At 40.9% G+C, this 25,359-nt stretch overlaps 1 protein-coding gene across 2 annotated transcripts in view; it reads left to right on the top strand.

Moving 5' to 3' along the window:
- Positions 1–25,359, top strand: part of Lrig2 (leucine rich repeats and immunoglobulin like domains 2) — a 59,542-nt gene that overhangs the window by 29,808 nt on the left and 4,375 nt on the right. The window contains exons 10-17 of one of the 2 annotated variants that reach the window (XM_059266008.1): positions 1,814–1,885; positions 2,549–2,617; positions 13,246–13,409; positions 15,619–15,939; positions 17,245–17,526; positions 18,520–18,969; positions 20,037–20,165; positions 21,125–21,412. In XM_059266008.1, the coding sequence (XP_059121991.1) occupies positions 1,814–1,885; positions 2,549–2,617; positions 13,246–13,409; positions 15,619–15,939; positions 17,245–17,526; positions 18,520–18,969; positions 20,037–20,165; positions 21,125–21,412 (1,775 nt within the window). Of the gene's footprint in view, positions 1–1,813; positions 1,886–2,548; positions 2,618–13,245; positions 13,410–15,618; positions 15,940–17,244; positions 17,527–18,519; positions 18,970–20,015; positions 20,166–21,124; positions 21,413–25,359 lie in introns of both variants that reach the window. The other variant, XM_059266007.1, reaches the window with a different exon arrangement.

The following is a 25,359-nucleotide window of genomic DNA, read 5'->3' as shown; positions in this document are numbered from 1 at the left end:
ATAATGTTTATTTTATGACCAGAAAATCTGAGCCTTCCTACCGTCTCCTAAAGGAAGGAGCTTTGTTTGTTTGTTTGTTTGTCAAATAGTTTGTTATGTTTAGGCACTTTTTATTTATATTGCTATGGAAATTAAGTTTTTTATTTATATATATATATATATATATATATATATATTTTTTTTTTTTTGAGACAGTGTTTCTCTGTGTAGCTTTGCACCTTTCCTGGAACTCACTTTGGAGACCAGTTGGCCTTGAACTCACAGAGATCCGCCTGCCTCTGCCTCCTGAGTGCTGGGAATAAAGGCGTGCGCCACCACTGCCCAGCGACCAAGTTTTTTATTTCTTAGTTTCAGGTTAGCACTGTAAGAGATAGGTTTCATCCCAGCGTGTTCATCCATATGTTTCATTATTCTTTGTTCTCATTCATTCTCCTTCCTTACTGTCCTCTTTCCATTTCCTCCCTGCTTGGGTTGGTTCCCTTTTTACATCCAGGTAGTTCTTTCTGCTTTCTTTTGACTTATGCACCATTCTCTGTTTCCTACCACCCTCAAGATCTCTTTCTCCCCTCTCGTGATCCCTTTTCTAGTTTCATGACCTACAAACACATATATCGGGCGGCGGTGGCACATGCCTTTATTCCCAGCACTCGGGAGGCAGAGGCAGGCGGATCTCTGTGAGTTCGAGGCCAGCCTGGTCTACAAAGTGAGTTCCAGGAAAGGCGCAAAACTACACAGAGAAACCCTGTCTCAAAAAACAAAACAAAACAAAAAAACCACATATATCACACACGAATACAATTCTAAATCTAGGTTCTGCTTATGAGAGAAAATGTTTGGCTGTATCCAATTTCCTACAAATTTAATAACTTAATTTTTCTTTATGGCTGCATAAAATTCTGTTGTATGTATGTGCTATCTTTTCATTATCCATCCATGTTTTAGTGGACACCTAGGCTGTGGCATATTAACTTAGAGTCCTTCAGGTATGTATTTACCAGTAGTTTAGCTGGGCCATATGGTAGTTTTATTTTCAGTTTTTGAAGGACCCTCCATACTGATTTCCATAGTGACTATAAGTGTATGCTCTCAACCCTGTGGGATTTAAATAAGTTACAGAATAGAGTTTTCCATTCGAGTAAGAGAAGTGCTTTGAGAAAATGTAGTTGAGTTGGTATTGTGTTTAATCATGTGAGATATATGGGGAATATGTCTAATAATAGGAGAAAATATTCTTCCATGAAGCATTTTACATCTCCTATAAGAAGGATTTTACCAAAGATTTATGCTTGCCCGAATGTCTTTAATCTGACCATCTTTTATTAAGGAGAGAAATGGGGAATTTAACCTTATGTAGTAGCATCAGCAAATTACTTTAGTGGTTAGGATGACTGTTCAGAGGAGCTCTGAAATCTCAACAGAAGCTTTTGTGTTGTGCTTTGCATTAATTAGTAAGTTCACAACTTTCTTAAAAATGCTTGCTTTCACTAAGCTATAGTTCAGTGTATATAATTTCCCCCCTCCTCAGTTGTGTCTCAATAAAGCTCAGAGGTTAAGAATGCTTTCTGTTCTTTCAGAGGACCTGAGTTTGGTTCTCAGCACTCATAGTAGGTGGCTCATAACCACTTGTAACTTCTACTTCAGAGGGTCTGATGTCCTCTTCTGGTCTCCACAGGCACAGCACTTACACGAACATACCTCTCCCCCACTATCTACACGCAGGGACATAATTAAAAATGTGTTAATAATACCACACTATAAACTTTTAAGTATAGCTTGTATAGATAAATATTTAATGAATTTAATTTTATTTCAGAGTCTTGCAAGGAAACCAGATTAAGTCAATTACACAGAAAGCATTCATTGGTCTTGAATCCCTTGAGTATTTGTAAGTATTTCATATATATTTACTCACTGCTGCTGTGGGATGTCTTTCTGTAGTCTGAATATGTGTTGCTCTGATTGGTTGATAAATAAAACTGTATTGGCCTATGGCAAGGCAGCTTAGAGGCAGGCAGGAAATACAAGCAGATAGACAGGAAGAAGAAAGGAAGAAGGGAATAGATGTGAGCCAACCACCCAAGGAACAACATGTAATGGGATGCAGATAAAACCATGGAACATGTGGCAATACATAGATTAATAGTTATGGGTTAATTTACGATATAATAACTAGCTAGCAAGAGGCCTGCCATAGACTATACAGTTTGTAAATAATATACGCCTCTGTGTGTTTACTTGGGTCTGAGTGGCTGCAGGACTGGACGGGACACAGGAAAACCTCCATCTATACTCTGCATAATCTTTGTGCTGAGTGTGATGGTGCCTACCTTTAATCCTAATCCTCAGGAGGCAGAGACAGGCAAATCTTTGTGAGTTTGAGGCCAGCCTGGTCTACGTAGCAAGTTTGAAGCCAGACAGGATTGCATACTGAGGCTGCCTCAAAACAAAACAAATTTTGATGTCACCGGGAGGTGTTCATGAGCATTTAAGCATTTATGTAGCTTCACTATAGACATAATTACTGATGTTGCATTTCTCTTGATTTCAGAGATTTGAACAACAATGCTATAATGTCTATCCAAGAAAATGCTTTTTCTCAGACTCACTTAAAGGAGCTGTAAGTAACTTTTTTCTCTTTTAATTGTTAGTGCTTATTGTATGTAAAGTACACCAAACCTGGTAAAGATGGAGGCCAGGGGAGGTCATCAGATCCTCTGGAACTGGAGTTACAGGTGATCGTGAACCATTATGTGGGTGCTGGGAATTGAACCTGGGTCTTTATTTTTTTCCAGAGCTGAGGATCAAACCCAGGGCCTTGTGCTTGCTAGGCAAGCACTCTGCCACTGAGCTAAATCCCCAACCCCGAACCTGGGTCTTTAGTAGAGCAGACAGTGTTCTTAATCACTGAGCCATCTCTCCAGCCCCTCATTGTCTGAAAAGAAAAGAAGGCGACTCAGATGTTTTCAGAAGCATGTGATTTAAGCAAGAGCTATATAGGTGTTAACATGGAGGTGTTTCAGTGGTGGTGTCATGTAGAGATACTCAGCACTGAGAAGTCAAGTGTGTGTGCTACACCTGTGTGCTGATGTGCTCATAAGTAGGAGTCCTTAGCACCACTCCTGGGCTCGCATGTGTACTGTACTTTCTGGACTATCAGAAATGTGTCTCCAGTTCTTACCCTGTGATTGGGTTAAGGTGGGTAGCTGTTGATTTTGTTCTTTTATTTTATGAAATTGGTCTCGAATTTTGCGTTAATTTTAATGTGTTTAAACTACTAAAACGGTTAAAACTTTAAATGTTATAGTAAAAAAAAGTAGTGTTTATACCCCCCCACCCCCCACCCCCCGAGCTGAGGACTGAACCCAGGACCTTGTGCTTGCTAGGCAAGCGCTCTACCACTGAGCTAAATCCCCAACCTATGTTTTATATTTTTTTCACATATAATTTTTAAAGCAAATTTTTAAATGTATATGTTGTTTTGCTTACATATATGTCTGTGTACCATGTACATGTCTGGTGCCCGTGGAGTCCAGAAGAGGGTGTCAGATCCTCTGAAATTGATGTTACAGACAGTTGTGAGCTGCCATGTGGGTGCTAGGAACTGAACCCAGATCCTGAAAGAGCAGTGCTTTAAGCAAGAGCTATATAAGTGTTAACATGTGATTTAAGCAAGAGCTATATGTGTTATATATAGCTTATATGTATATCTCTCTACATATATATATGTAGAGAGATTCTGTCATTCTCCCCACTCCCACTGAGCCAATTCTCCAACACCTTCTATATAATTTTAAAAAATTGCCTTTTTAAAAAATGTATGTGTATGTGCCTGAGTGTAAGTGCACCACATGCATGTACATATGAGTTCAAGGAGGTCAGAAGAAGGCATCAGCTCCTCTGGAACTGGAGTTACAGGTGGTTGTGAGATGCCTTGGGGTGCTGGGCAACAAGTTCAGGTCCTCTGTAAGAGCGGTAAGAGTTCTTAACTGCTGAGTCATCTCTTTAGCCCCTAAAATTGGTTTTATTAGTTTAAAGATTTTTCTGAGTGAAGGGAGTTAGCTGGGAATTGTTACCAATTGAAACTGTGGTGTTGGGAAATCAGTATTTTAAATGCTGTGATTAGGGGCTCTTCAAAGGGCATGCAGTAGAATCAGTTCATGACAAGACAATAATAAAAATGAAGAGAAAGCTTGTAGGAATTTTTACAACAATTCCATACAATTAGGACACCTTTATAGTAGTTTTTAAAAGTCTTAGTTTTGGAACAGTGACATGGTTCAGTGGATAATGGTGCTTGCCTTCAAGCCTCACAATCTTGAGTTTGATCCCAGGACCCACATGATGGAAGACCTGACTCTTACTAGTTGTCCTCTGACTTCCACATAACTGCATGGCATGTAGCCAGACATGGTGGTGCACACTTTTAATCCCAGCACTGGGTAGGCAGAGGCAGGTGGATCTCTATGAATTCCATACCAGTCTGGTCTACATAGTGAGTTCCAGGACAGTCAGGATTATGTAGAGAGATCCTGTCATTCCCCCCACTCCCAAAAGAATGTGGCATGTGTGTATGCAAACTGCCCCCCCAACATCTTTATACACATATATGGTAAATAAAAATCTAAACAAATTTATTTTAAAGTACTGATTTGTAATAGGTTGGAAAATTTAAAAACTGGTTCTTACCCAGATTGAGATTTACTCCATTCCTTACAGCTTGTCACAATAGACAAACTGCTTAGCTGGAGTCTCTGTTCCTTTTCAGAATTGGAGTAGTGGTTCCCTAGGATCATGTGAAGATATAGTGAAATAATTTGTTTATAAAGACATTCATTCATCATCCATTGTGTACTGAATTGGATCATGGTCTCTCTCTCTTTTAATAGTTTATTTTTATTTTATGTGCTTTGGTGTTTTGCCTACACATATGTCTGTGTTGGGGTGCCTGATCCCCTAGAATCAGAGCTACAGACAGTTGTGAGCTGCCATATGGGTGTTGGGATAGAACCTGGGTCCCCTGGAAGGGCAGCCAGTGCTCTTAAGTTCTGAGCCATCTCTCCAGCCCCCATGGTCTCTGTTCATACCTCATATTGTATTAAGAAAGATTATTCTAAAGAATACACAGAATTAAACAATAAGGGCTAGGCATGTAGTTTGGTAAGGTGTCTTGAGCTCACAGAGATTCCACTGCTTCTGCCTCCTAAGTGCTGGGATTAAAGCTATGCATAATTACGACCCAGCCTGTCTAATCTAAAACCTTGCTGAATCTGAAAGTTTAGCAAGGATTCTCCCATGTACATACCTGAGTATCCTTAGACACCCTAGATAATTGATCGAGTTTTCCCTTCTGTACCATCCCCAGGTGATGTCTGGCTACTCTGGCCTGCCTGTAGCAGGAAGCTTTCTAGATTGTTTTAGCCAGAATCCTCCTCAGTTCTGAGGCTTTTGCTTAGTAATGTGCCATCCACTGATTCTCACCCCTCTTTCTTTTTTTTGGCTAAAAATTCCTTTTTGCTGTTGGCTGTAATTGCAGTTGAGCCCAGCTTCTTTCCTCTGTTGTAAAATCTCATTGCAGTGATCTGTGCCTGGGAGATGGTCTTGAATACACTCTTCCTCACCATGCTTTAACAAGTATCATTGAACAACTTTTCCTTTAACAGTTGTGGCATGGATAGGATCAGATTCATCATTGGACCCCCAGACCTCTCATCCAGGACTCCCAAATGTACACTTTTGAAGACTTTGTCTTCATTCCTGACTGATTGATCGGGGATCCAATGGTGAGTCAGACTGGTGAACCATTGCTCTGGACAAACATCCATTGGAGCTGGTAAGGAGAGATTCTGATTCTTGAGATTCTGAGTGCAGTTTCTTCTTCTTCTTCTTTTTTTTTTTTTTTTTTTTTTTTTTTTTTGGTTTTTTCGAGACAGGGTTTCTCTGTGTAGCTTTGCGCCTTTCCTGAAACTCACTTGGTAGCCCAGGCTGGCCTCAAACTCACAGAGATCCGCCTGGCTCTGCCTCCCGAGTGCTGGGATTAAAGGCGTGCGCCACCACCGCCCGGCTCTGAGTGCAGTTTCTAAAGCTAGGACTGAGTGCCCATTTCTTATGGAGGCACCTGCTCAGCTGGAGGTCTTCCTGGGCCTCTTTTGTGAGTGGGGATTGTTTCCTGACTCCCTGGCATAGATATTCTTTGTACTCTGTAGAATCGTTTTCTTGATTGGATTCTGCTTCTCCTACAGAAACTCTCTGTCCTCACTGGAAACCCTTGCAATAACATGTTCTGCTAACTTTGTCCACTTAACTGTCTACTTCTTAATTATTGGAACTTTATTGTCCTCTTTTGAGGAACTTAAGGTTTTCTTATGCTGGTTCCTCTTAAGACCACTCCCTTCCCATTGCTATTTCTCTTTCTCCTCTTAATCACTAGTTCCCTTGAGTCTTATATTGCTGTGTCTTTCTGAAAATCCCCCCTTCTTCATTTGTCTATCCACCTCCATCACACCATATTCCATTTTAGCTGCTTCACTGTCAGGCCATCTGACCTCCATTGGGACTTTCTGATCCCCAAATAGCTGTGTGAGTCTGAAAAACACTGGGTGGAAGTACTATTTTATCTATACCCAGATGGTCTTTGGTGATATCCAGATAGCTCCTAAGTATCCCTGTAACCTCTCTAAGATGATATGTTATGACAAAAATATTTTTTAATTTCTAAAAACTTATTAGCATATATTGATGATATATAATAGGTTTCATTATGGCATTTTCATACATGTATGTAATATAATTTGATCATATTCATTCCCTAACACCTTTATCCTTTTATCCCCCACTACTCCCCATTAATCCTCTTCCCAAGTAGCCTCCCTTCTATTTTTATGACCCAGTGAGTTTCATTAGGGCTATTTACAGAAGCATGGGTTACAGCACTGAGGAAGCTGTCTCTCCATCCCCCAACTGTAGATGAATTCCTAAATGGTCTTATTAAATAAAAAACACGGAGCCAAATACAGGGGTGAAAAAGCCTTAGAGATCAGGGGAATAGGGAAAGCCACCAGCCAACCTTACCTCACCAACTCTGCAGCTTCCAAATGTGAGCTACTTCCTGTCTACTCACACCTTTATATGCCTTGCTTTTCTACCCTCTCATTGGCTCTTAGCCCAGCTACCTCACTTCCTCATCACTGTCTGTACAGACCTCCAGGTCTCTATGGTTGGTACTGGGACTAAAGGTGTGTGGCACCTTGGCTCTGTTCCCTAGTGTGGCCTTGAACTCACAGAGAGCTTGCCTGCTAAGTGATCGGACTAAGAGCGTTGGCTGCCTGACTTTGTTTACTTAAAATGGCTGGCCTTTTCCCCCTGATCTCCAGGCAAGCTTTATTTATCAAAGCACAAATAAAATATCACCACATTTCAGCAAAAATAAAATATCAACCACACCCAACAACCATTAACAGTGTGTAAATCCTCAGAGGGCCCCCCTAAGCTTGACAATCTCCCCCACACATATGTATGTTTCACCCTATCTTTCAGGAATATGTCCCCTGTGCTGACACTGCACAGTACTAGATATATATAGGCCATATATATACTAGAAAGCTATTGCTGCAGAATAATAGAGTTCCCTTGTCCTCCCATGTCTTGTGCCCTGTTGCCTCCTCTTCATCGCTTGTGGTTGGGACTTGAACAAGTTAAAGAAGAGTTACTTGAACCCAAGCTACTGTAACACTAACACTTGATCTGATAATCAAGATGGTGATTAAATCATCAATGGGTGAACAGCATATACAGTGTGGAGGTACTAGAGAAAGGAATAATTTATGTCCTGAGTGGGACAGCGTAAGATTTTATCACCCTAATCAAAATGGCACATAATTTGCAATTTAGGAATTGTTTACTTTTGTGCTCTTCCATGTAACATTTTTCTTTATCATTGACCTCAGATGATTGAAACTACAGGAAGCGAGCTGTGGATGAGGGAAATGTACTGTATTTGTAAATATGTATCTCTCTTCGTTTTTCAGCAGCCAATTTAGATAAAAATGTAAAGTATAGGAAAAATAACAGCTTTGTAATTAAAACAGCAGCCTTTGGGAGGCAGGGACAGGAGAATCTCTGAGTTTAAGGCCAGCCTAGTCTACATAGTGAGTTTCAAGCCAACCAAAGCTACAGAGAGACCCTGTCTCAAAAAAAGTAAATAAATGAGTTTATGTTAGTGTTTTACTGATTAAGACTGAAATCTTAGAATGAAAGATGTAGTTTCTCTGTTTGTATCTGCTTATATAGTAGTTTGTATGCGTTAGGTATGAATGTTAAGTATGTTTGATAATTTTCTGTTTTTGTGGATGTAACACGATGCGTTGTGAGAGTGAACAACATGAACGTGCATTAAGAGGCCAGACACTGACATCAGGGGTGTTCCTCTGTTATTTTAGCCAGAGTCTCTCACTGATCCTGGAGCTCTGTTTGGGCTAATCTAGCTGACTAGCATGCTCTTGGGAATCTCCTTGTTCCTGCCCCCCCAAGAACTGGGGTTATAGATACATGCGGCTACATCTGCCTTTTACATGGGTGCTGGACATCCAAATGCAGGTCCTCATAGTTTCACAGCAAACCCTTATTCCACTGAGCCACGTTTAGCCCTGTGATATTTGTCTAGTTCTAGATCAGTGGTTCTCAACCTGAGGGTTGTGACCCTTTTGGCAAACCTCTCCAAAAGTATTTATATTATGATTCATAACAGTAGCAAAATTACAGTTATTGAAGTAGCAACAAAAATAATTTTATAGTTGGTGGTCACCACAACATGAGCTGTATTAAAAGGTCACAGCATTAAGAAAGTTAAGAACCACTGCTCTAGATGATATTGCCAAGTTAATTTATAAAATACTTTAAAGGAGTTCTTTTAAAGCTATCTTAAGGAAAAAAAGAAAGCAGAAACAAAAAACTGAGCTGGGCAATGGTGGTACACACCTTTAATTCCAGCACTTGGGAGGAAGAGGCAGGCAGATCTCTTGAGTTCGAGGTCAGCCTGGTCTATAGAGTGAGTTCCAGGACAGCCAGGGCCACACAGAGAAACTGTCTCAAAAAGCCCAAAAAAACCCAAACCAAATCAAAACAAAACAAAAAAAAAAAACCCAAAAAAACCAAAACAACAACAACAACAACAAAAAAAAAAAACCCAAGAAAAAAGAACAGGCACTTATATAACTCTCAGAAACATAGAATTAACCCATGTGCTTTCAAATATTTATGGCTTGGATAAGCTGTGTATGAAAGATTAGTCTACTATTGTTGGCTTGATAAAAACAGCTTTCTTTTCAGAATTGTCAGAGTTGACTGTGATGCAGACAGTTTTGCTCTATCTGGGTTTCTACTCAGGTTTGTGTGTTCACTGCACACAGGGTCTCTCCTGCTACCATGCGGGTTAAACTCAAGTCGTCAAGCTTGGCAGCAGGTACCTTTAACTATTGAGCATCTCTCCGGCCCCCAAAGATATATTTGTAAAGTTGAGGAGAAAGTAATTTTGTGTTAGTATGGAGTTGCTGCAGAAAGAAAATGGAGACCCCCCCCCAAAAAAAAAAATTGAATAGCTATTAGGAAGTTGGGAAGAGTCTGATGTGGTCAAGCTGGCTAAATGGAATCAATTTGTTCTAAGAGTTTTGAGAAAACATTAATATTAATCATTGTCCTCTGTACTGTTAAAATATGTTTACTTTCATAAAGTAAGGTTATCCAAGGGCCATCTGTCCCTGACTGTTCCCCTGTCTGTCTTTCCTTCCACCTTCAGGATAGACAGAATGTAGGATCTTGTCAATGCTAAGTATATTTTCTAGCACTGATCCAGCCACACCTCCAGCCCTCTTTTTATTTTATTTTATTTTATGTATCTGTTTGTAAAACACCAGGCTGGCCTTAAACTCCTGATCTTCCTGTTTAAGCTCCTGATTCTTTGGGTTCCTTGACTTTATCAGGTTTTTGATTGAAGAAAACCAAGTCTTCTTGATATTGAAGGAGCTAACTTCACAAGAGTTGTATGGGGCTAGGGAGATTTTTAATTCATAAAGTGCAATTCCAGTGCATGCATACACACACTTACATACCCACATGAACAGGAACATGTACCACCCCTTCCCAAACCACAATTATAAACTGAAGTTCTGTAACCTTTAAAATCCTTCGTTTTGGCTAAATAGATAGGGACTGTTTTAGTTTTATGTGATCCTATGTTACATGTCAGGTGTTCAAACCTTTTGTTCTTTTTCACACATTTCTCAAAATAAATTTTATATAAAGTCTTTCTGACTTAGCTTTGGGGTCACTTAGATAACTCTTTGGAAATTTCTTTTCTCTTGTAATGCTAGATTCAAACCCAGAGCCAGGCAAGTGCTGTAGCACTGATCTATCCCTACCCTAGCCTTTATGATGTTTTTAAAAAATTTTATGTTGTATACTTGATGTGTGTGGGGGGTGGGGAAAGCCTTGTATGCTGTGGCATAGTGTGGAGGTCTGGGACACTTTGTAGATTCTGTTCTCTCCTTCTACCTTTATATGGGTTCTGGGATCAAACTCAGGTCACCAGGCTTTCATGGCAAGTATCTTTATCCACTCAAACCATCTTGACAGCTGCCTGAGCCTCCCACCCCCCCCCCCCCCCCCTGGCTTAAACAAAAGGTTATTTCAGTTATTGAGGCTGGGACGTCCAAAATCATGATACCAGAAGATTATGCCACTGTACCAGTTCTCTTCCTGGCTTGCAGGTGTCCTCTTTCCCCTCTTCCTCAGATGGCAGAGAGAGTGGGCATGCACTCAAAAAGCAAGAGTGAGCAAGAGTAAGCTTATGACGTTCTGAGCCCTTTTTATATGGGGGCCCCTGTCTTAATTAGAGTTTTTATTGCTGTGAAAAGACACCATGACACGGACAATGCTTACCTCAAATTATATATATGTTTTGAAATTATAATAGTTACATTACCTCTCACTCCCTTTAAAAAAAGAAAACCTCTAGCAGGCAAGGGTGGTGACTCAGGCCTATAATCATAGCAACTGGGAGGCTGAGGCCTGAGGACTACCTCAATTCAAGGCCAGTTTGAGCTGCTGAGTATTTAATTCATAAGATTTCAATAGCCTTTAGCACCGCGACTGCCCACATACACTATTTAACTCATAGTGGTTTCCTTCACTTCTCTTTCTTTTGCTTTCTACCCTACACACACCCCATGTCATTTTCTCCAAAGTGTATGAATACTACATAATAAAGTATTAATGAAAAATTTCTTTTAATTTATATGTAATTCTCTCATGAGCCTCAAAGTACTTAAGCAAAGTGTGAGGAGAAATACCAAAAAGCACAGAAGTTGTAATAAGTGCAGACTTAAAAGTATTTTAAGGGGCCAGGTGGTGGTGGCGCACGCCTTTAATCCCAGCACTCGGGAGGCAGAGCCAGGAGGATTTCTGTGAGTTCGAGGCCAGCCTGGGCTACCAAGTGAGTTCCAGGAAAGGCGCAAAGCTACACAGAGAAACCCTGTCTCGAAAAACCAAAAAAAAGTATTTTAAGGGCTGGGTAGGTGGGTTAAGAGGTAAAAGCGCATTCTAGGCTCCCAGGCTGATGACCTGAGTTAGATTCCCAGATCAGTGGAAGGAGAGAACCTCCATACATGCACTGTGGCATGACCTCCCTTCCCATCAGGTTAAGAATAGAGCATTTCAGTCGTACACAAAGAATAGGTTGTAGTGTTCCCCAAATTGTTTGCTTGCTCTGCCAAAGGATCATGGAAGAAAAGCACTGATTCTTCAATGGGATCTGTCTTATAGACCACTTTTTTTTTAAGTTGCTCTTACTCTGAGTCAGAGTATACATTGCCAGAGGGCTGAAGTGCTTTCAGTCTTGATGAAATAATTTGAAAATAACAATATACTTCCCACAGTAAAGCTCTTTTAGTGCTTCAAAATCGATGATTAGCCCTTGCCCACAATGTTTCGAGATTTTAAACCTCGGGAATACAAGGATGGTCCCTGACTGTCCATACACCTTTCACCTGGATGTCCTCGTTATTAACCCTCTGACAAACTAACCCAGTCCCCTCTTTCTTTTCTCACTCTCACTTCTGCACTCTCTATACATACATCGTTTTTACGTATACGTTGTACATGTAAAAGTCTTTTGTTGTTTGCAGGACGTTTAAAAGCTGAGGAGACACATTGAGGGACTGTAGACTTGGCTCGGGGGTTAAGAACACTTTTTGGTTTTGCAGAGAACTCAGGTTTGGTTCTCAGCACCCACATGATAGCTCACAATTATCTGTTTCTCCAGTTTCAGGGGATCTGATACCTTCTTCAAACCTCCTCAAGCACCAGGCACACACACAGTATATATACATACACACAGGAAAAATGTTCATATACATTAAAATAAAAATGATAGACATCATGATACTTCATTCCTGAGTAGCTTGGCATGTATTTCCTAAAAACAGGGACATTTTTACATAGCTACAATATCATTTTCATACTCAATGAAATTAACATTTATAAAATTATAGTATCTAGTAGATTGCTCATCTTCAAATTTTTCCAGTTTCAGAAATATCACCCTGGTTGGAGATGCAGCTTAGTTGGTAAAGTGCTTCCTAGCATGCCTGAAAACCTCTGGGTTTCATCCCCAGCACCGTGTTAAGCCAGATGTGGTGTTACACAGCTGTAGACTCAGCACTTGGGAGGTGGAAGCAAAAGGACTAGAAGTTCCAGGTCATCCTTGACTACACAGTGAGCTCAAAGCCATCCTAGACTATCTGAGTCCCCATCTCCAGCAGACAGCACACACATGTGTATACACATACTACAATATACACACATGCATATCCCTCCCTGTTTAGAACCCCCACCCCCAAACAAGAATCATGTGTCGGTGGGTGTCATGGTGTATATCTGAGATTGTAAATTTGAGGCCAGCCTGGGTAGTATAGTAACTCTGTCTCGGAACAAACAAACATGCATGCTTGTATGCATTTCACGCTATTGCAGTGGCTCTTTACTTGTCTTTAATCTAAAAATGGCTCTCTTGTCCTTCATTCTTTTTTGATGTTTTTCATAACACTGACATATTATTAAGGCTAACTGTCTGAGTTTGTTTTATTACAATTGATAAACCTTTTTGATAAATGCATAAATGCGTAGCAAAGTTATGTGGAAGAAACAAGACTAAAGCTAAAATGAAAGGTTCTTTTCCTTGTTTTCTTTCTGCAGTGTTCTGAACACAAGCAGTTTGCTCTGTGATTGTCATTTGAAGTGGCTACTTCAGTGGCTGGTGGATAACAACTTTCATCATTCTGTGAATGTAAGCTGTGCACATCCTGAATGGTTAGCTGGGCAAAGCATCCTGAATGTGGACCTGAAAGATTTTGTCTGTGGTTTGTATTTCTGTTTTCAAATTCTTAAATTTCTGTTAACTATCGTAACAACAAAATAAAGGGAATGAACAAAAGCAAAACAAAACAAACAAAAACCCACCCTAAATGGCTTTTGACAGTCCATCTTATGTCCCTGTGGCGTAGCTCTCCAAGCCATGTCTCAGTGATTACTTACACAAATACAGGCTACATTTTGTGTTCTTTGACTTAGTGTTTCATAAACAATTGTTTTCCTCGCTGTTCTTGTTTTTTTTAATGTAAGGACCCTCTCAGTGGTCCCTTCTCATTGGCTTTAATGGGAGTGTGAATGTTGGCTTTAATTTGAGGGCAATTATTAACTTTAGGATAAAACTTCAGGATTATTAACTTTAGGATTAACTTCATAAGTAAGACTTCTGAATCAATATGTATTTTTTTTCATATGAAAACTTTTAGTAGATTTTGAAAAGAACCATCAAGAACAATTTTGAAAAGGTATTACTTTATGTGGCCATCAGCAATGTTATAAGTGTATAACAGTATGTCTTTATAATCACCAATTTCATTTTTTGGATGTAGTTTCTTGGTAAAAGAATAGACCACTTGGGATTGTCAGTTCTCTCTTTCCACCATGGGGCTGTTCAGGGAGCAAGTTCATATCAGTAGGCTTGATGGCAAACTCCTTTACCCACTGAGACATTTCACTGGCCCAGCTGCAATTTCTTTTTTTTAAAAAAAATTAATTTATCTTTATTTTATGTGTATAGGTGTTTTGCCTGCATGCATGTCTGTGCACTATGTGTATGCAGTGCTCAGGAGACCATAAGAGGGTGTCAGATCCTCCGGAACTGGAGTTGCAGGTTGTTAGCTCTGTTGTGCCCCTTTATGGAATTTTTTAGGACTCAGAGTGGCAGCATATCTTTGAGACAGTAGAGATAGTCATAAACAGGATGTCCTGAATATAACATTTATGATTTCAAAAATAAACCTATTTTTTTCTTCCTCATCTTGGAAAGTTTTCTTTTATAATTAAATCTTCTTTACAATGAATTGAATTCTGCTTACACTGCTCCACATTCCCCTTTGACTTTTACTTAGTTTTAAATGTAAGGCATATTACATGTTTTGAGACAAGGTCTCACTGTGTGGCCCTGGCTGGTCTAGAGTTCACTGTGCAGACCAGACCAGGTTGGCCTGGGACTCAGACATCTGCCTGCCTCTGCTTCCCAAGTGATGAGATTAAGGGTGTGTGTACTCTGCCTCATACTTATTTTTCATACAATTCCAGGTACACCCTTTAAGGTACAATGGAATGTTACTTAGTAAAGATGCTGGTTCAGGATTTCTATAGCAGCCTTTCTGAATCCATAATGTTGTTTATGAATCCATAGTGCACTCGCCAGTCCTAAACTAGTTTTCACTTGTGCATTTATCCTGTTTGAATTCTTGACTATTTTAATGTTGAAACTATGTACAAAGTCCTTTCAGGTCATGCATTTATTAGTAGTCTCCATGAAAAAGAGTTTATATTCCCATTTTCTGTATTATACAGAAAGGATAATGGTTATTATAAACATTTTGTATATGTACTGTTATATATAGGACATAAATGTCATTATGTGTGTATATACATGGTATGGTAGAATTAGAACTTACCTTGAAATTCTTCTATAAGGTTTCTCTCCACCTCTTCACATCCATTGGTAATGCTTAGGAAATTCATGGTAAGCATCTAAGAGTCCTTAGGGATGGATGGTAGGAAGAATGCTGGTGCTGACATCCAGAACCTGAGTTCTAGTCTACCTTCTGTCACAGCCTAATGCCTTTGAACAAATGTCTAACTGGAGTTCATCTTCTTCACCTTTAAACAAGGTGATTAGATGAGGCTGGAGAGATGGCTCAGTGGTTGAGAGCACTGGCTGCTCTTCCAGAGGTCCTGGTCTGAACCAGCATCCACATGGCAGCTCACAACTGGCTGTAACTCCAAAATCGGACACCTTCACACAGACATACATGCAGGCAAAACACCAATGCAAATAAAATAAAAATGAATAAATTATTAAAAACAAAACAAATAAGAAACCAACAACAAGGAATTAGGCTCTTTATAGTATCCTTCGATATTAAACCCCTGTGAATGAAGCTTACGATTTTACAATATTTGTATTAAATTGAATCTGAAGTGAAAATAAGTAACTGACTTGGCCACTATTGCATTTATTCCTTTTAGATGATTTTCTGAAGCCTCAGCTAAGGACACATCCTGAAAGCACAGTTGCTCTAAGAGGTGTTAATGTGACTCTGACGTGTACTGCAGTAAGCAGCAGTGATTCTCCCATGTCCACTGTATGGCGCAAGGATAGTGAGATCCTGTATGATGTGGATATCGAGAATTTTGTTCGTTACCGGCAGCAGGCTGGAGAAGCTCTGGAATATACTAGTGTCTTACACCTCTTCAATGTGAACTTCACAGATGAAGGGAAATACCAGTGTATTGTTACTAATCACTTTGGCTCTAATTATTCGCAGAAAGCCAAACTGACTGTGAATGGTAAGGAATTGTACTACTTGACTTTTGAAATACTTAACTTTTTTGCTTATTTATATATTTCTAGAACATATGCCGTGACTATCTGGCCTATCTGGCCATGCTGATGGGCAAAAGTACTTGAAGTACTTTTTACATCTGAATTATAAGTCACTTGACCAAGAAAATTAGGTCATGCCCCACATTTGGAGGGAGCTCTTAGTGTTGTTATCTCTTGGTTGTGGTATATGGAAGGGGTGGACTTTTGGATTACCCACCTATACCTACTGTCCTACATTCTTTGTCCTAGGAGATGCTTTTCTTCATTTCTGTTTCTCTTGAAGACATTCTTTTAATGGTCTGAATTTTCTTTCCAAAACCATAATTCTTTGAAAACTATGAATTTTTTTCTAATATGTTCACTGTGTCCTCTAATACTTGAGAGTATTTTGGACATCTCCAGGGCCAGTGGTCTCTATAGTTCTCCAGATAGGGCCAGAATCATTTTGAAAAGAAACCCCTCCTAGTGGTTATAAAAAAGTTTTCCAAAGCTTGGTTTATTGTCTAAGAGATTGAGTAACTACAGCGTTTTAGGCTGTGAGCAACCAAAAGATGTACTTGTGTCCTGTTCCTGTTCTTTATTTAATTTCTAGCCTTTTTTTATTTTTGTTTTTATATTTTATTTTATTATTTTATGTGTATGAGTGGTTTGCCTTCATGTATATCTGTACCACATGCATGCCTGGTGGCTATGAAGGCCTGAAGACATCATTGGATCTCCTGAAGTAACAGACAGTTATGAGCTGCCATGTGGGTGCTAGGAATTGAACCTGAGTCCTGCAAGAGCAGTAAGTGCTCTTAACTACTGAGCCAACTCTTCAGCTCTGTACCCAACTCCTGTGTTTCTTCAATGCCATTTTTTAAAAGCATAATGAAAATAAAATGAACAAAAAGCCCGTGGTTCTCTTGACCCCTTGTTGTTGTTGGATTGGGAAGCCTCACTTAACTTTCCAAGTGGAAGAGTGATATTAAACATCAAGTACTGATCTGGATTCAGGAGAGATTTTGGCTTTCTGACTTCTTCCCACCAGCATGGTCAGATAGGCATGGCGTGTAATCTAGAAATACTGTTACCTACCGTGCTCCACATGCTGAAGTGCTGGTGAAAAAGATGCTTTCAGAAGCTGGGCTCGTTGTCAGTCCAGAGAATATGGCTTCTCAAAGAAATGGAGCATTTTACATCTGGATTTCGCCTGTTAGATTAGTAGATTTGTCTGCTTGTGCATGCTTTCCTTTTGCCTACTTTCTCTGTAATTTTTTTTGGAACAGAGATGCCCTCTTTTCTGAAAACTCCGATGGATCTAACTATTCGCACTGGTGCCATGGCCAGATTAGAATGTGCGGCAGAGGGGCACCCTGCACCTCAGATTTCCTGGCAGAAAGACGGTGGTACTGACTTTCCTGCAGCCCGAGAAAGACGAATGCATGTCATGCCTGAGGATGACGTCTTCTTCATTGCCAACGTTAAGATAGAAGACATGGGAATCTACAGCTGCATGGCACAGAACATAGCCGGAGGCCTCTCAGCGAATGCCTCCCTCATTGTGTTAGGTATGCTTACAGGGTTAGGACTGCTGTTGTACTGGAGCCTCGGCGAGCTGCTCAGACCTTGAAAGGCAACAACAATTTGGAGTGTTTGGTGTGAATTTTTTTTTTTTTTAGTTTTTTGTTGTTGTTGTTGTTCTTTTCTTTTTTGTTTTTGTTTTTTGAGACAAGGTTTCTCTGTGTATCCCTAGCTGTCCTGGAACTCACTCTGTAGACCAGGCTGGTCCAGAACTCACAAAGATCTGCCTCCTTCTAACTCTCAAATGCTAGGATTAATGGTGTACACCACTACCATCTGGCTAAAACATGTTTTTTATGTAACGCGAATCCAAGGCAATTAAGCTGTTCAGGTCTCTGTTTTCTTAGATACTAGAGTTTTGTGGGGTTGTCTCCTCCTCGTTTCCCTCTTCCTCCTCACCATTCTGTAACTCAGGAGAACTCTATAACCCTGGAGAACTTATTATGTGTTTCAGGTGAGCCACTCTGACCCGACTGTCAAAAACCTTTATTCAAAAGAAGTGTGTTCACGTGGGGGCTGAGGCAGAAGAATCAAGAGTTCTAGGTCAGCTTGGGTTATATAGTTGAGAACCTGCCTCAGAAACAGCAGAAATCCCTAGCACTAATGACTGGCTTTACTTTCTTTTTGAGATAGGTTTTACTGAGTTGCTGAGGAGGCTATAAACTTGTAATCCTTTTGCTTTGGCCTCCTAAGTCGAGTAGATGGATTTACAGCCATGCATCACCACAACCAGATCATATTTAGATTTTTTTTACCCCAAGACAGGGTTTCTCTGTGTAGTTTTGGTGCCTGTCCTGGAGCTCGCTCTGTAGACCAGGCTGGCCTCGAACTCACAGAGATCCACTTGCCTCTGCCTCCAAAGTGCTGGGATTAAAGGGGTGCGCCACCACTGCCCAGTATTCATCATACTCTTAATAGTCTTAGTTCTATAGGATTTAGGAGATCAGTTTCCTAACTTAGTATTTTTAACCTCCTATTAGAGACACCTTCATTTATTAGACCTCTGGAGGACAAGACTGTCACCCGAGGTGAAACGGCAGTATTGCAGTGCATAGCTGGAGGGAGTCCTGCTCCTCGCCTCAACTGGACCAAAGATGATGGACCACTCTTAGTAACAGAACGACACTTCTTTGCTGCAGCCAATCAGCTTCTCATCATTGTAGATGCTGGGTTAGAAGATGCTGGAAAATATACCTGCATTATGTCTAACACTCTTGGGACAGAGCGGGGACATATTTACTTAAACGTCATTTCATCCTCCAATTGTGACTCTTCTCAGAATAGCATTGGACATGAGGATGATGGTTGGACCACAGTTGGCATTGTCATCATTGTGGTGGTCTGCTGTGTGGTGGGCACGTCTTTGATCTGGGTCATTGTAATCTACCACGTGAGAAGGAAAAATGAAGACTATAGTATCACAAATACAGGTAAGTGGGACCCAGATGACACATGGCATAGTCTTAGGAATGTAGGATTTAGTAAAAAATAAAAAGTTGAGAGTGCTGTGATTGATTACTTGATGAGAGATATAAGGAAGTTCTTCTGATAAAATACCCAGCTTCCTTGAGAAAACCTATTTGGGGAAGTAGTTTTAAAAATTTGTATATACTATATATACTTCCCCCTAAATTTAGCTCTTAGAATTGTATTACAGATACATTTTCTTGTTCTTGTGGAGGTTTTGTTTGTTTGTTTTTTAGATTTTTGAGATGGGGTTTCTTTGTGTAGCCCTGGCTGTCAGCACTTGTTCTCTAGACCAGCCTGGCCTTAAACTCTGCCTCCAGAGTGCTGGGATTAAAGGCATGTACCACATGCCCAGTTTGTCCTTTTCTTTGGAGAGGATCTCAGTGTATGGCCCTGGCTGGCCTGGAACTCACAAACGGGCCTTGAGTTTGCAGTGATTCTCTGTCTCCATCTCCTGTGTGCTGGGAGTACAGGTGTGGTGAACCATGCCTAGCTGAGTTATGTTTTGTTTTGTTTTTGCACTTTCTTTATTTAGAGCCTAAGGTTTATTCCCACCATAATTTGTTTTAGGGGAGAGTTGAATCCTTCCTTGTGAGTGAGTAGGTCTTTTACTCCACTCACCCCAGGATCTGCAAGAGAAGGGATCCAGGTAGAGAGATTATGAAAGTGTAGCTATAGGTAAGATTTTAATCTTCAGTGTTTTTTCTTTTGATAACCCCTCACCCCCAGCCCTCTACTGGTAATTCTGGGAGTGAACCCACAGCCTGTACATGTTAGGCAAGCACTTTACCACTGCTGCACCTGTAAACCAAGTCACACTTCTAAAATGAAACTCTGAGAAGAACTTTAGTTAAAAAAATATATGCTAAGGGAAGTGTGAAGAGCTGTTGGGGTCCCAAGTCCATACCATTTTCCAGACCAGTGTCTAAGTGGAGCACACTTATAAAATTGCCTTCTGAACGTTGACTTCAACTGCCTGAGTTTGAGAGTTACAGATGTCTCTTTACAGAGGAACTTAATTTGCCTGCAGACATTCCCAGCTATCTGTCTTCCCAAGGAACACTGTCTGAACCGCAGGAAGGCTACAGCAACTCTGAGGCCGGCAGTCATCAGCAGCTTATGCCTCCCGCCAACGGATACGTACACAAGGGCACGGACGGTAGGCACTCGAGGTTCATAGTTCCAATTTCAGCCTGTTCCAGTGGGTTTGTTGTTCAGTGTAGTTTCCCCATTAGCCTGAAGCAAGATTTTAAGATAAAACATTTAGAACATTTAACTTCATACAAAATGGAAAGAAATTGGCTATAAAGTCTTAACCAGAGAAGAAGGCCATCTTACAAAAAGAAACACATTACCCTTAAACAGGGATTGAAGGACACGGCTGAGCCTCCTGGATCTTTGTCATTACAAAAAGAGGATGTTCTAGAAACTCTTTTCAAGTGTTTCTTGCCCTTTTAGAGATGAGCATCCTTTAGATAACATCCAAAGGGCATTTGGTTCTCCTGCTGACAAGTAGATACTTAGTAAAGTTTAAAGGGCAAAATGACTCTCAGCCCATAATGGAGAACTTCAGAGGGCTATAAAATGTCCGTAGTAAAGTGACTAGAACCTCTTCTTGCCCTTCCCTCCTCATAACCTCACTTCTGTAGAAAGTGACAGACACAGGAGGGTGGGATTTGGCTAGGGATAGTGTGAGCAGCTACTGTTGCTTAACTTCTTGACTTCATAAAGTAACATGAGGTTATTGCTTTCAATTGCTCAAGCCAAGTTGTATTTCAGAGTAGAGGTCCCAGACCTGTCTTGGATCCTGTGATTGGAGTTTAATCTCTCCAGGCTAGACAGAGACAGAGATTTAACATAAGAATTCAAGAATATGGGCTCTGAAGCCAGAGTGCCTAGGTTTACACTTCAGCTTTCTCTATAAAGTGGAGATGAGAATTCTGTCTGCTTCATAGGGATGTTGTGAGGGAAAAAATGAGTTAATTCCATAAAGACCTTGAAATTTCACCTGTTTTATAAAGTAAGTGTACAGTAAATGCTACAACTGTTGAAGAAAGTTGATCATGACAAAGTTATGCCTTAACAGAAAAGCATTTGGGTTCTTTCCCATGTTATTAGGTGGTACCAGTACCCGGGTGATCTGTTCAGATTGTTATGACAATGCCAACATCTACTCGAGGACCCGAGAATACTGTCCATACACCTATATTGCTGAGGAGGATGTTTTAGACCAGACCCTGTCCAGCCTCATGGTTCAGATGCCCAAAGAGACATTTTTGTCGAATCCTCCCCAAGATGCTACTACTCTGGAGAGTCTGATACCATCAGCAGAGAGAGAGCTGTCTGCCTTTCCCACCAACCATGAGAGGATGAATGAGAAGCTTCCCTTCTCACAGATGAGCAGTGGTAACAGGAGCTTTGGATTTCACTTTCCCTGACCTGCCTTTCTGTTCTATCGGTAGCACACTCATTTCACGGGAAACAAACAAATTAGTGTACTAGAGTAATTGCCATTGTTAACTAGTGTCAACTAGAGGTCTTTACTTATCTGCGTTTAAGTAATGGAGATGTGAAGGGCTAAACATATGGCATGAGAAACCTAAAATGTTTTGTTTGGTTGTTCTTCTGTCGGGCAAGCCATCTTGGCATCATATCGCCCATGTCAGCAAAACAAAGCTCTTTCTGGACTAATCAGCTGTCACTTCCTCTCAGAGGAAGAACATGAGGAGTGGGACACAGGGCAAAAATTGCAGGGTCACAGACAAAGGTATGGTGTTGCTTCCACCGACGGTTCTGGCAGCAGTAAATGAGACTGAAGATGTGCTCTGTAAGAGACCAGTTCTAAAGATTTCTCAAGAGGTATAGGTCAGAGAATAGCACTGTCATTAAAGGTAGTCTCTTAGCTTTACGTTCAGTGTCTTGAAAGAACTGAAGTACGAAACCTCTTTTAACCCGTGGAAGTCTTCATTTGAATCTGTTTTAAGTACAGAGATTGCACAGATGAGACTGCCTTGGATTGTCCATTCTTTGCCTAGGGTATCCTAATTAATTCCACACAGTGTGTGCTAGCATCCCTTAGCATTACCTTAGAACTTGTTAGACATGCAGTTGTGTTAGACCTAGTGAATCTGAATTCAAAGTTTAATAAGGCCCAAAGATTACTTATATGCCTTGTTACTTGTTTTGTGTGTGTATGTGATGGTGTCATGCTCAAATCCAACACTTAATTCTCCTGCCCTGCCTCTCAAGTGCTGAGGTAACAGGCAAATGCTGGGATTATGGGCATGAACCACCTCACATGGCTTGTATTAAATTGTTTTTGTTTTGTGTGTAACTGTATGCATTCACGTACGTAGAGACACATGCATGGGGAGACTAAAGGAGAATGTCCATAGAGTCATACTCCATTGCTTTTGAGCCTAGTTTTTGAGACAGGGTCACCTTTGTAAACCTGGAGATTGCTGTTTAAGCTAGGCTGACTGGCAAGCAAGGTCCTGGGATTCTCTTGTCACTGCTTCTCTGTGCTGGAGTTACAGTCATATATGACCTCGCCTGGCTTTTTATGAGTGCTGGGAATTTGAACTCAGGTCTTCTTGCTTTCACAACAAGCCCTCTTACCCATTAGCCCCTCATTTCCTCAGCCCCCACATGCATATTAAATTGTGAGAATTCTGCCCTAGTTTACATTCAAGGTGAATTTTGCTTTCATTTATGGGTGTTTGTTTCCAGAATGTTAGACTAACTTTTCCCAAAATATGTCATGTGGTTGTGTATGTGTGTACACACGTATCATCCTTCTACCTCTGTTTTTTCAGTGCTTTGACTACAGGTGTGCATCACCACACCTGGCTCAGAAATGCACATTTTTGAAACCAAAGTACAGATAATCAGATTTACTAATAGTTACGTTAGTATGTTTTCTTTCTTTCTTCCTTTCTTTCTTCCTTCCTTTCTTTCTTTCTTTCTTTCTTTCTTTCTTTCTTTCTTTCTTTCTTTCTTTCTTTCTTTCTTTCTTCCCTCCCTCCCTCCCTCCCTCCCTCCCTCCCTCCCTTCTTTCTTTCTTTCTTTCTTTCTTTCTTTCTTTCTTTCTTTCTTTCTTTCTTTCCTTCCTTTTTGAGACAGGGTTTCTCTGTGTAGCCTTGGATGTCCTGGATCTCACTCTGTAGACCAGGCTGGCCTCGAACTCACAGAGATCTGCCTGCCTCTGCCTCCCGAGTGCTGGGATTAAAGGCGTGAGCCACCAACGCCTGGCTGAGAATGGTTATTTTTAAAACTCTTTTTCTTTGGCTTTTTGAGACAAGATTTTGCTAAGGAGCCCTGGCTGGCTTAGAATATGCAATGTAGACCAGGCTAGTCTCAGTTTTGTGGCAATCCTGCCTCTGCCTCCTGAGTGCTGGGACTGTATACTCCCATACCTATCCTTTAACTTCTATGACTTACTTGAGTGTATTGGAGGGATGTACCACAAGAGTGCATACCAAGGTCAGAAGACAGATTTGTGGAGTCAGTTCCTGCCTACTTTTATGTGAATTCTGGGGTTTGAACACAAGTCCCTAGCTTGAGTGGCAAGCCTCTTTAACAGCTGAGCCATACAGTAGGCCCACATTCAGCTTTTAAAATGTCTTTAAAGAGGGGCTAGAGCACTGGTTGTCAACCTTCCTAATGCTGTGACCCTTTATGTTGTGGTGACACCCAACCATAATTATTTCGTTGCTCCTTCATAATTAATTTTGCTACTGTTATGAATCACATGTAAATATCCGATATGCAGGCTGTTATTCGACCTCCAAAGGGGTGCGACCCCCAGGTTGAGAATCACTGGACTAGAGAGATGACTCCCTGGTTAACAGCACTGGCCACTCTTCCAGAGGACCCAGGTTCAGTTCCCAGCTCCCACATGGTGACTCACAACTGCCTGTAACTCAGTTCCATGGGATCTGATGGCCTCCTCTGACCTCCACAGGCACCGGGCACATGTGCTGCACAGACACTGGCAAAACCTCCATACATATAAAAATGTAAACATATATTTAAAGAAGTGACAGCTCCACTGAGTTATGATTACTATCTGTGTGTCATGGAACTGTCATTACAATACTCCTTTTCCATGTGTCTAGAATTTTGTACTGTATTTTTGTCTCAGTTAGGGTTTTTATTGCTGTGATGAAACACCACGACCAAAGCCAAGTTGGTGAGAAAAGGGTTTCTTCTGCTTACAATTGCATATATAGTTCATCAAAAGCAGTGAGGGCAGGAACTCAAAGCAGGGCAGGGAACCTGGAGGCAGGAGCTGATGCAGAGGCCATGGAGAATACTATTTACTGGCTTGTTCCTTGTGGCTTGTTCAGCCTGATTTTTTGTCTTAGTGGCTGCACATGAATCTACTCATATTTTATCCTCTGCCACCCACAGCCCCTCAGTCAGCACCCAGCAGCCACTCAGGCTTGGTGGGGCTTCCAGCCCTGTGGCCATGGTTAAGTCTCTATCACTCTGTTTATCAATAAGACTCAGAAGTCAAAGGCTGGAATGAAAACCTACTAGCCAGAGATGCTGAGTAACAACTAGCTGACCTTGCTTTTTGGCTAGAGACACTGCCAGAGACACGTCTCTTCCCTCATCCCAGAACCAAGAGAGCTCAAATTTCAGTCCCTACCCTTTCCTTCCTGTGCATCTTCTCTATCCAAATTGATGCCTTCTCTATGGCCAATTCCTGTTAGCTAGTCACTGACTCGGCCCCCTGATTCAAGGTATAACTTTATCGGGCAGTCTCGGGAGTGTCAGAGTGTGATCAAAATATTCTACATTAGTCTGCTTTAAAAAAAAAATCTATTTAACTTTATTTTTATGTGCATTGGTATGAAGGTGTCAGATCCCCTGGAACTGGAGTTACAGACAGTTGTGAGCTGCCATGTGGGTGCTGAGAACTGAACTCTGGGTCCTCTGAAGAGCAGCCAGTGCTCTTAACTGCTGAGCCATTTCTCCAGCCCCACAGCCTGCTTTTTTTTTTTTTTTTTTTTATAGAACCCAGGACCACCACCAAAGGGATGGCATCATCTACAATGGTCTGGGTCCACCCCCATCCATCACTAATTAAGAAAATGCTGAATAGGCTTGCCTACAGCCCCATCTTAGAGGTTTTGTTTTGTTTACGTGTGTTGTTGGCACTGGAGAGCTGGCTCAGCTTTTTTTGTTCCTTAAGATTTATTTATTATGTATATAGTGTTCTGCTTGCATTTCAGAAGAGAGCACCAGATCTCATTACAGATGGTTGTGAGCCACCATGTGGTTACTGGGAATTGAACTCAGGACCTCTGGAAGAGCAACCAGTGCTCTTAACCTCTGAGCCATCTCTC

This window comes from Peromyscus eremicus, chromosome 6 (genome assembly GCF_949786415.1).
Source record: "Peromyscus eremicus chromosome 6, PerEre_H2_v1, whole genome shotgun sequence".
Taxonomy (NCBI): Eukaryota; Metazoa; Chordata; class Mammalia; order Rodentia; family Cricetidae; genus Peromyscus; species Peromyscus eremicus.
The sequence above is the reverse complement of the archived record's forward strand: the minus strand, read 5'-3'. Positions and strand labels throughout refer to the sequence as shown.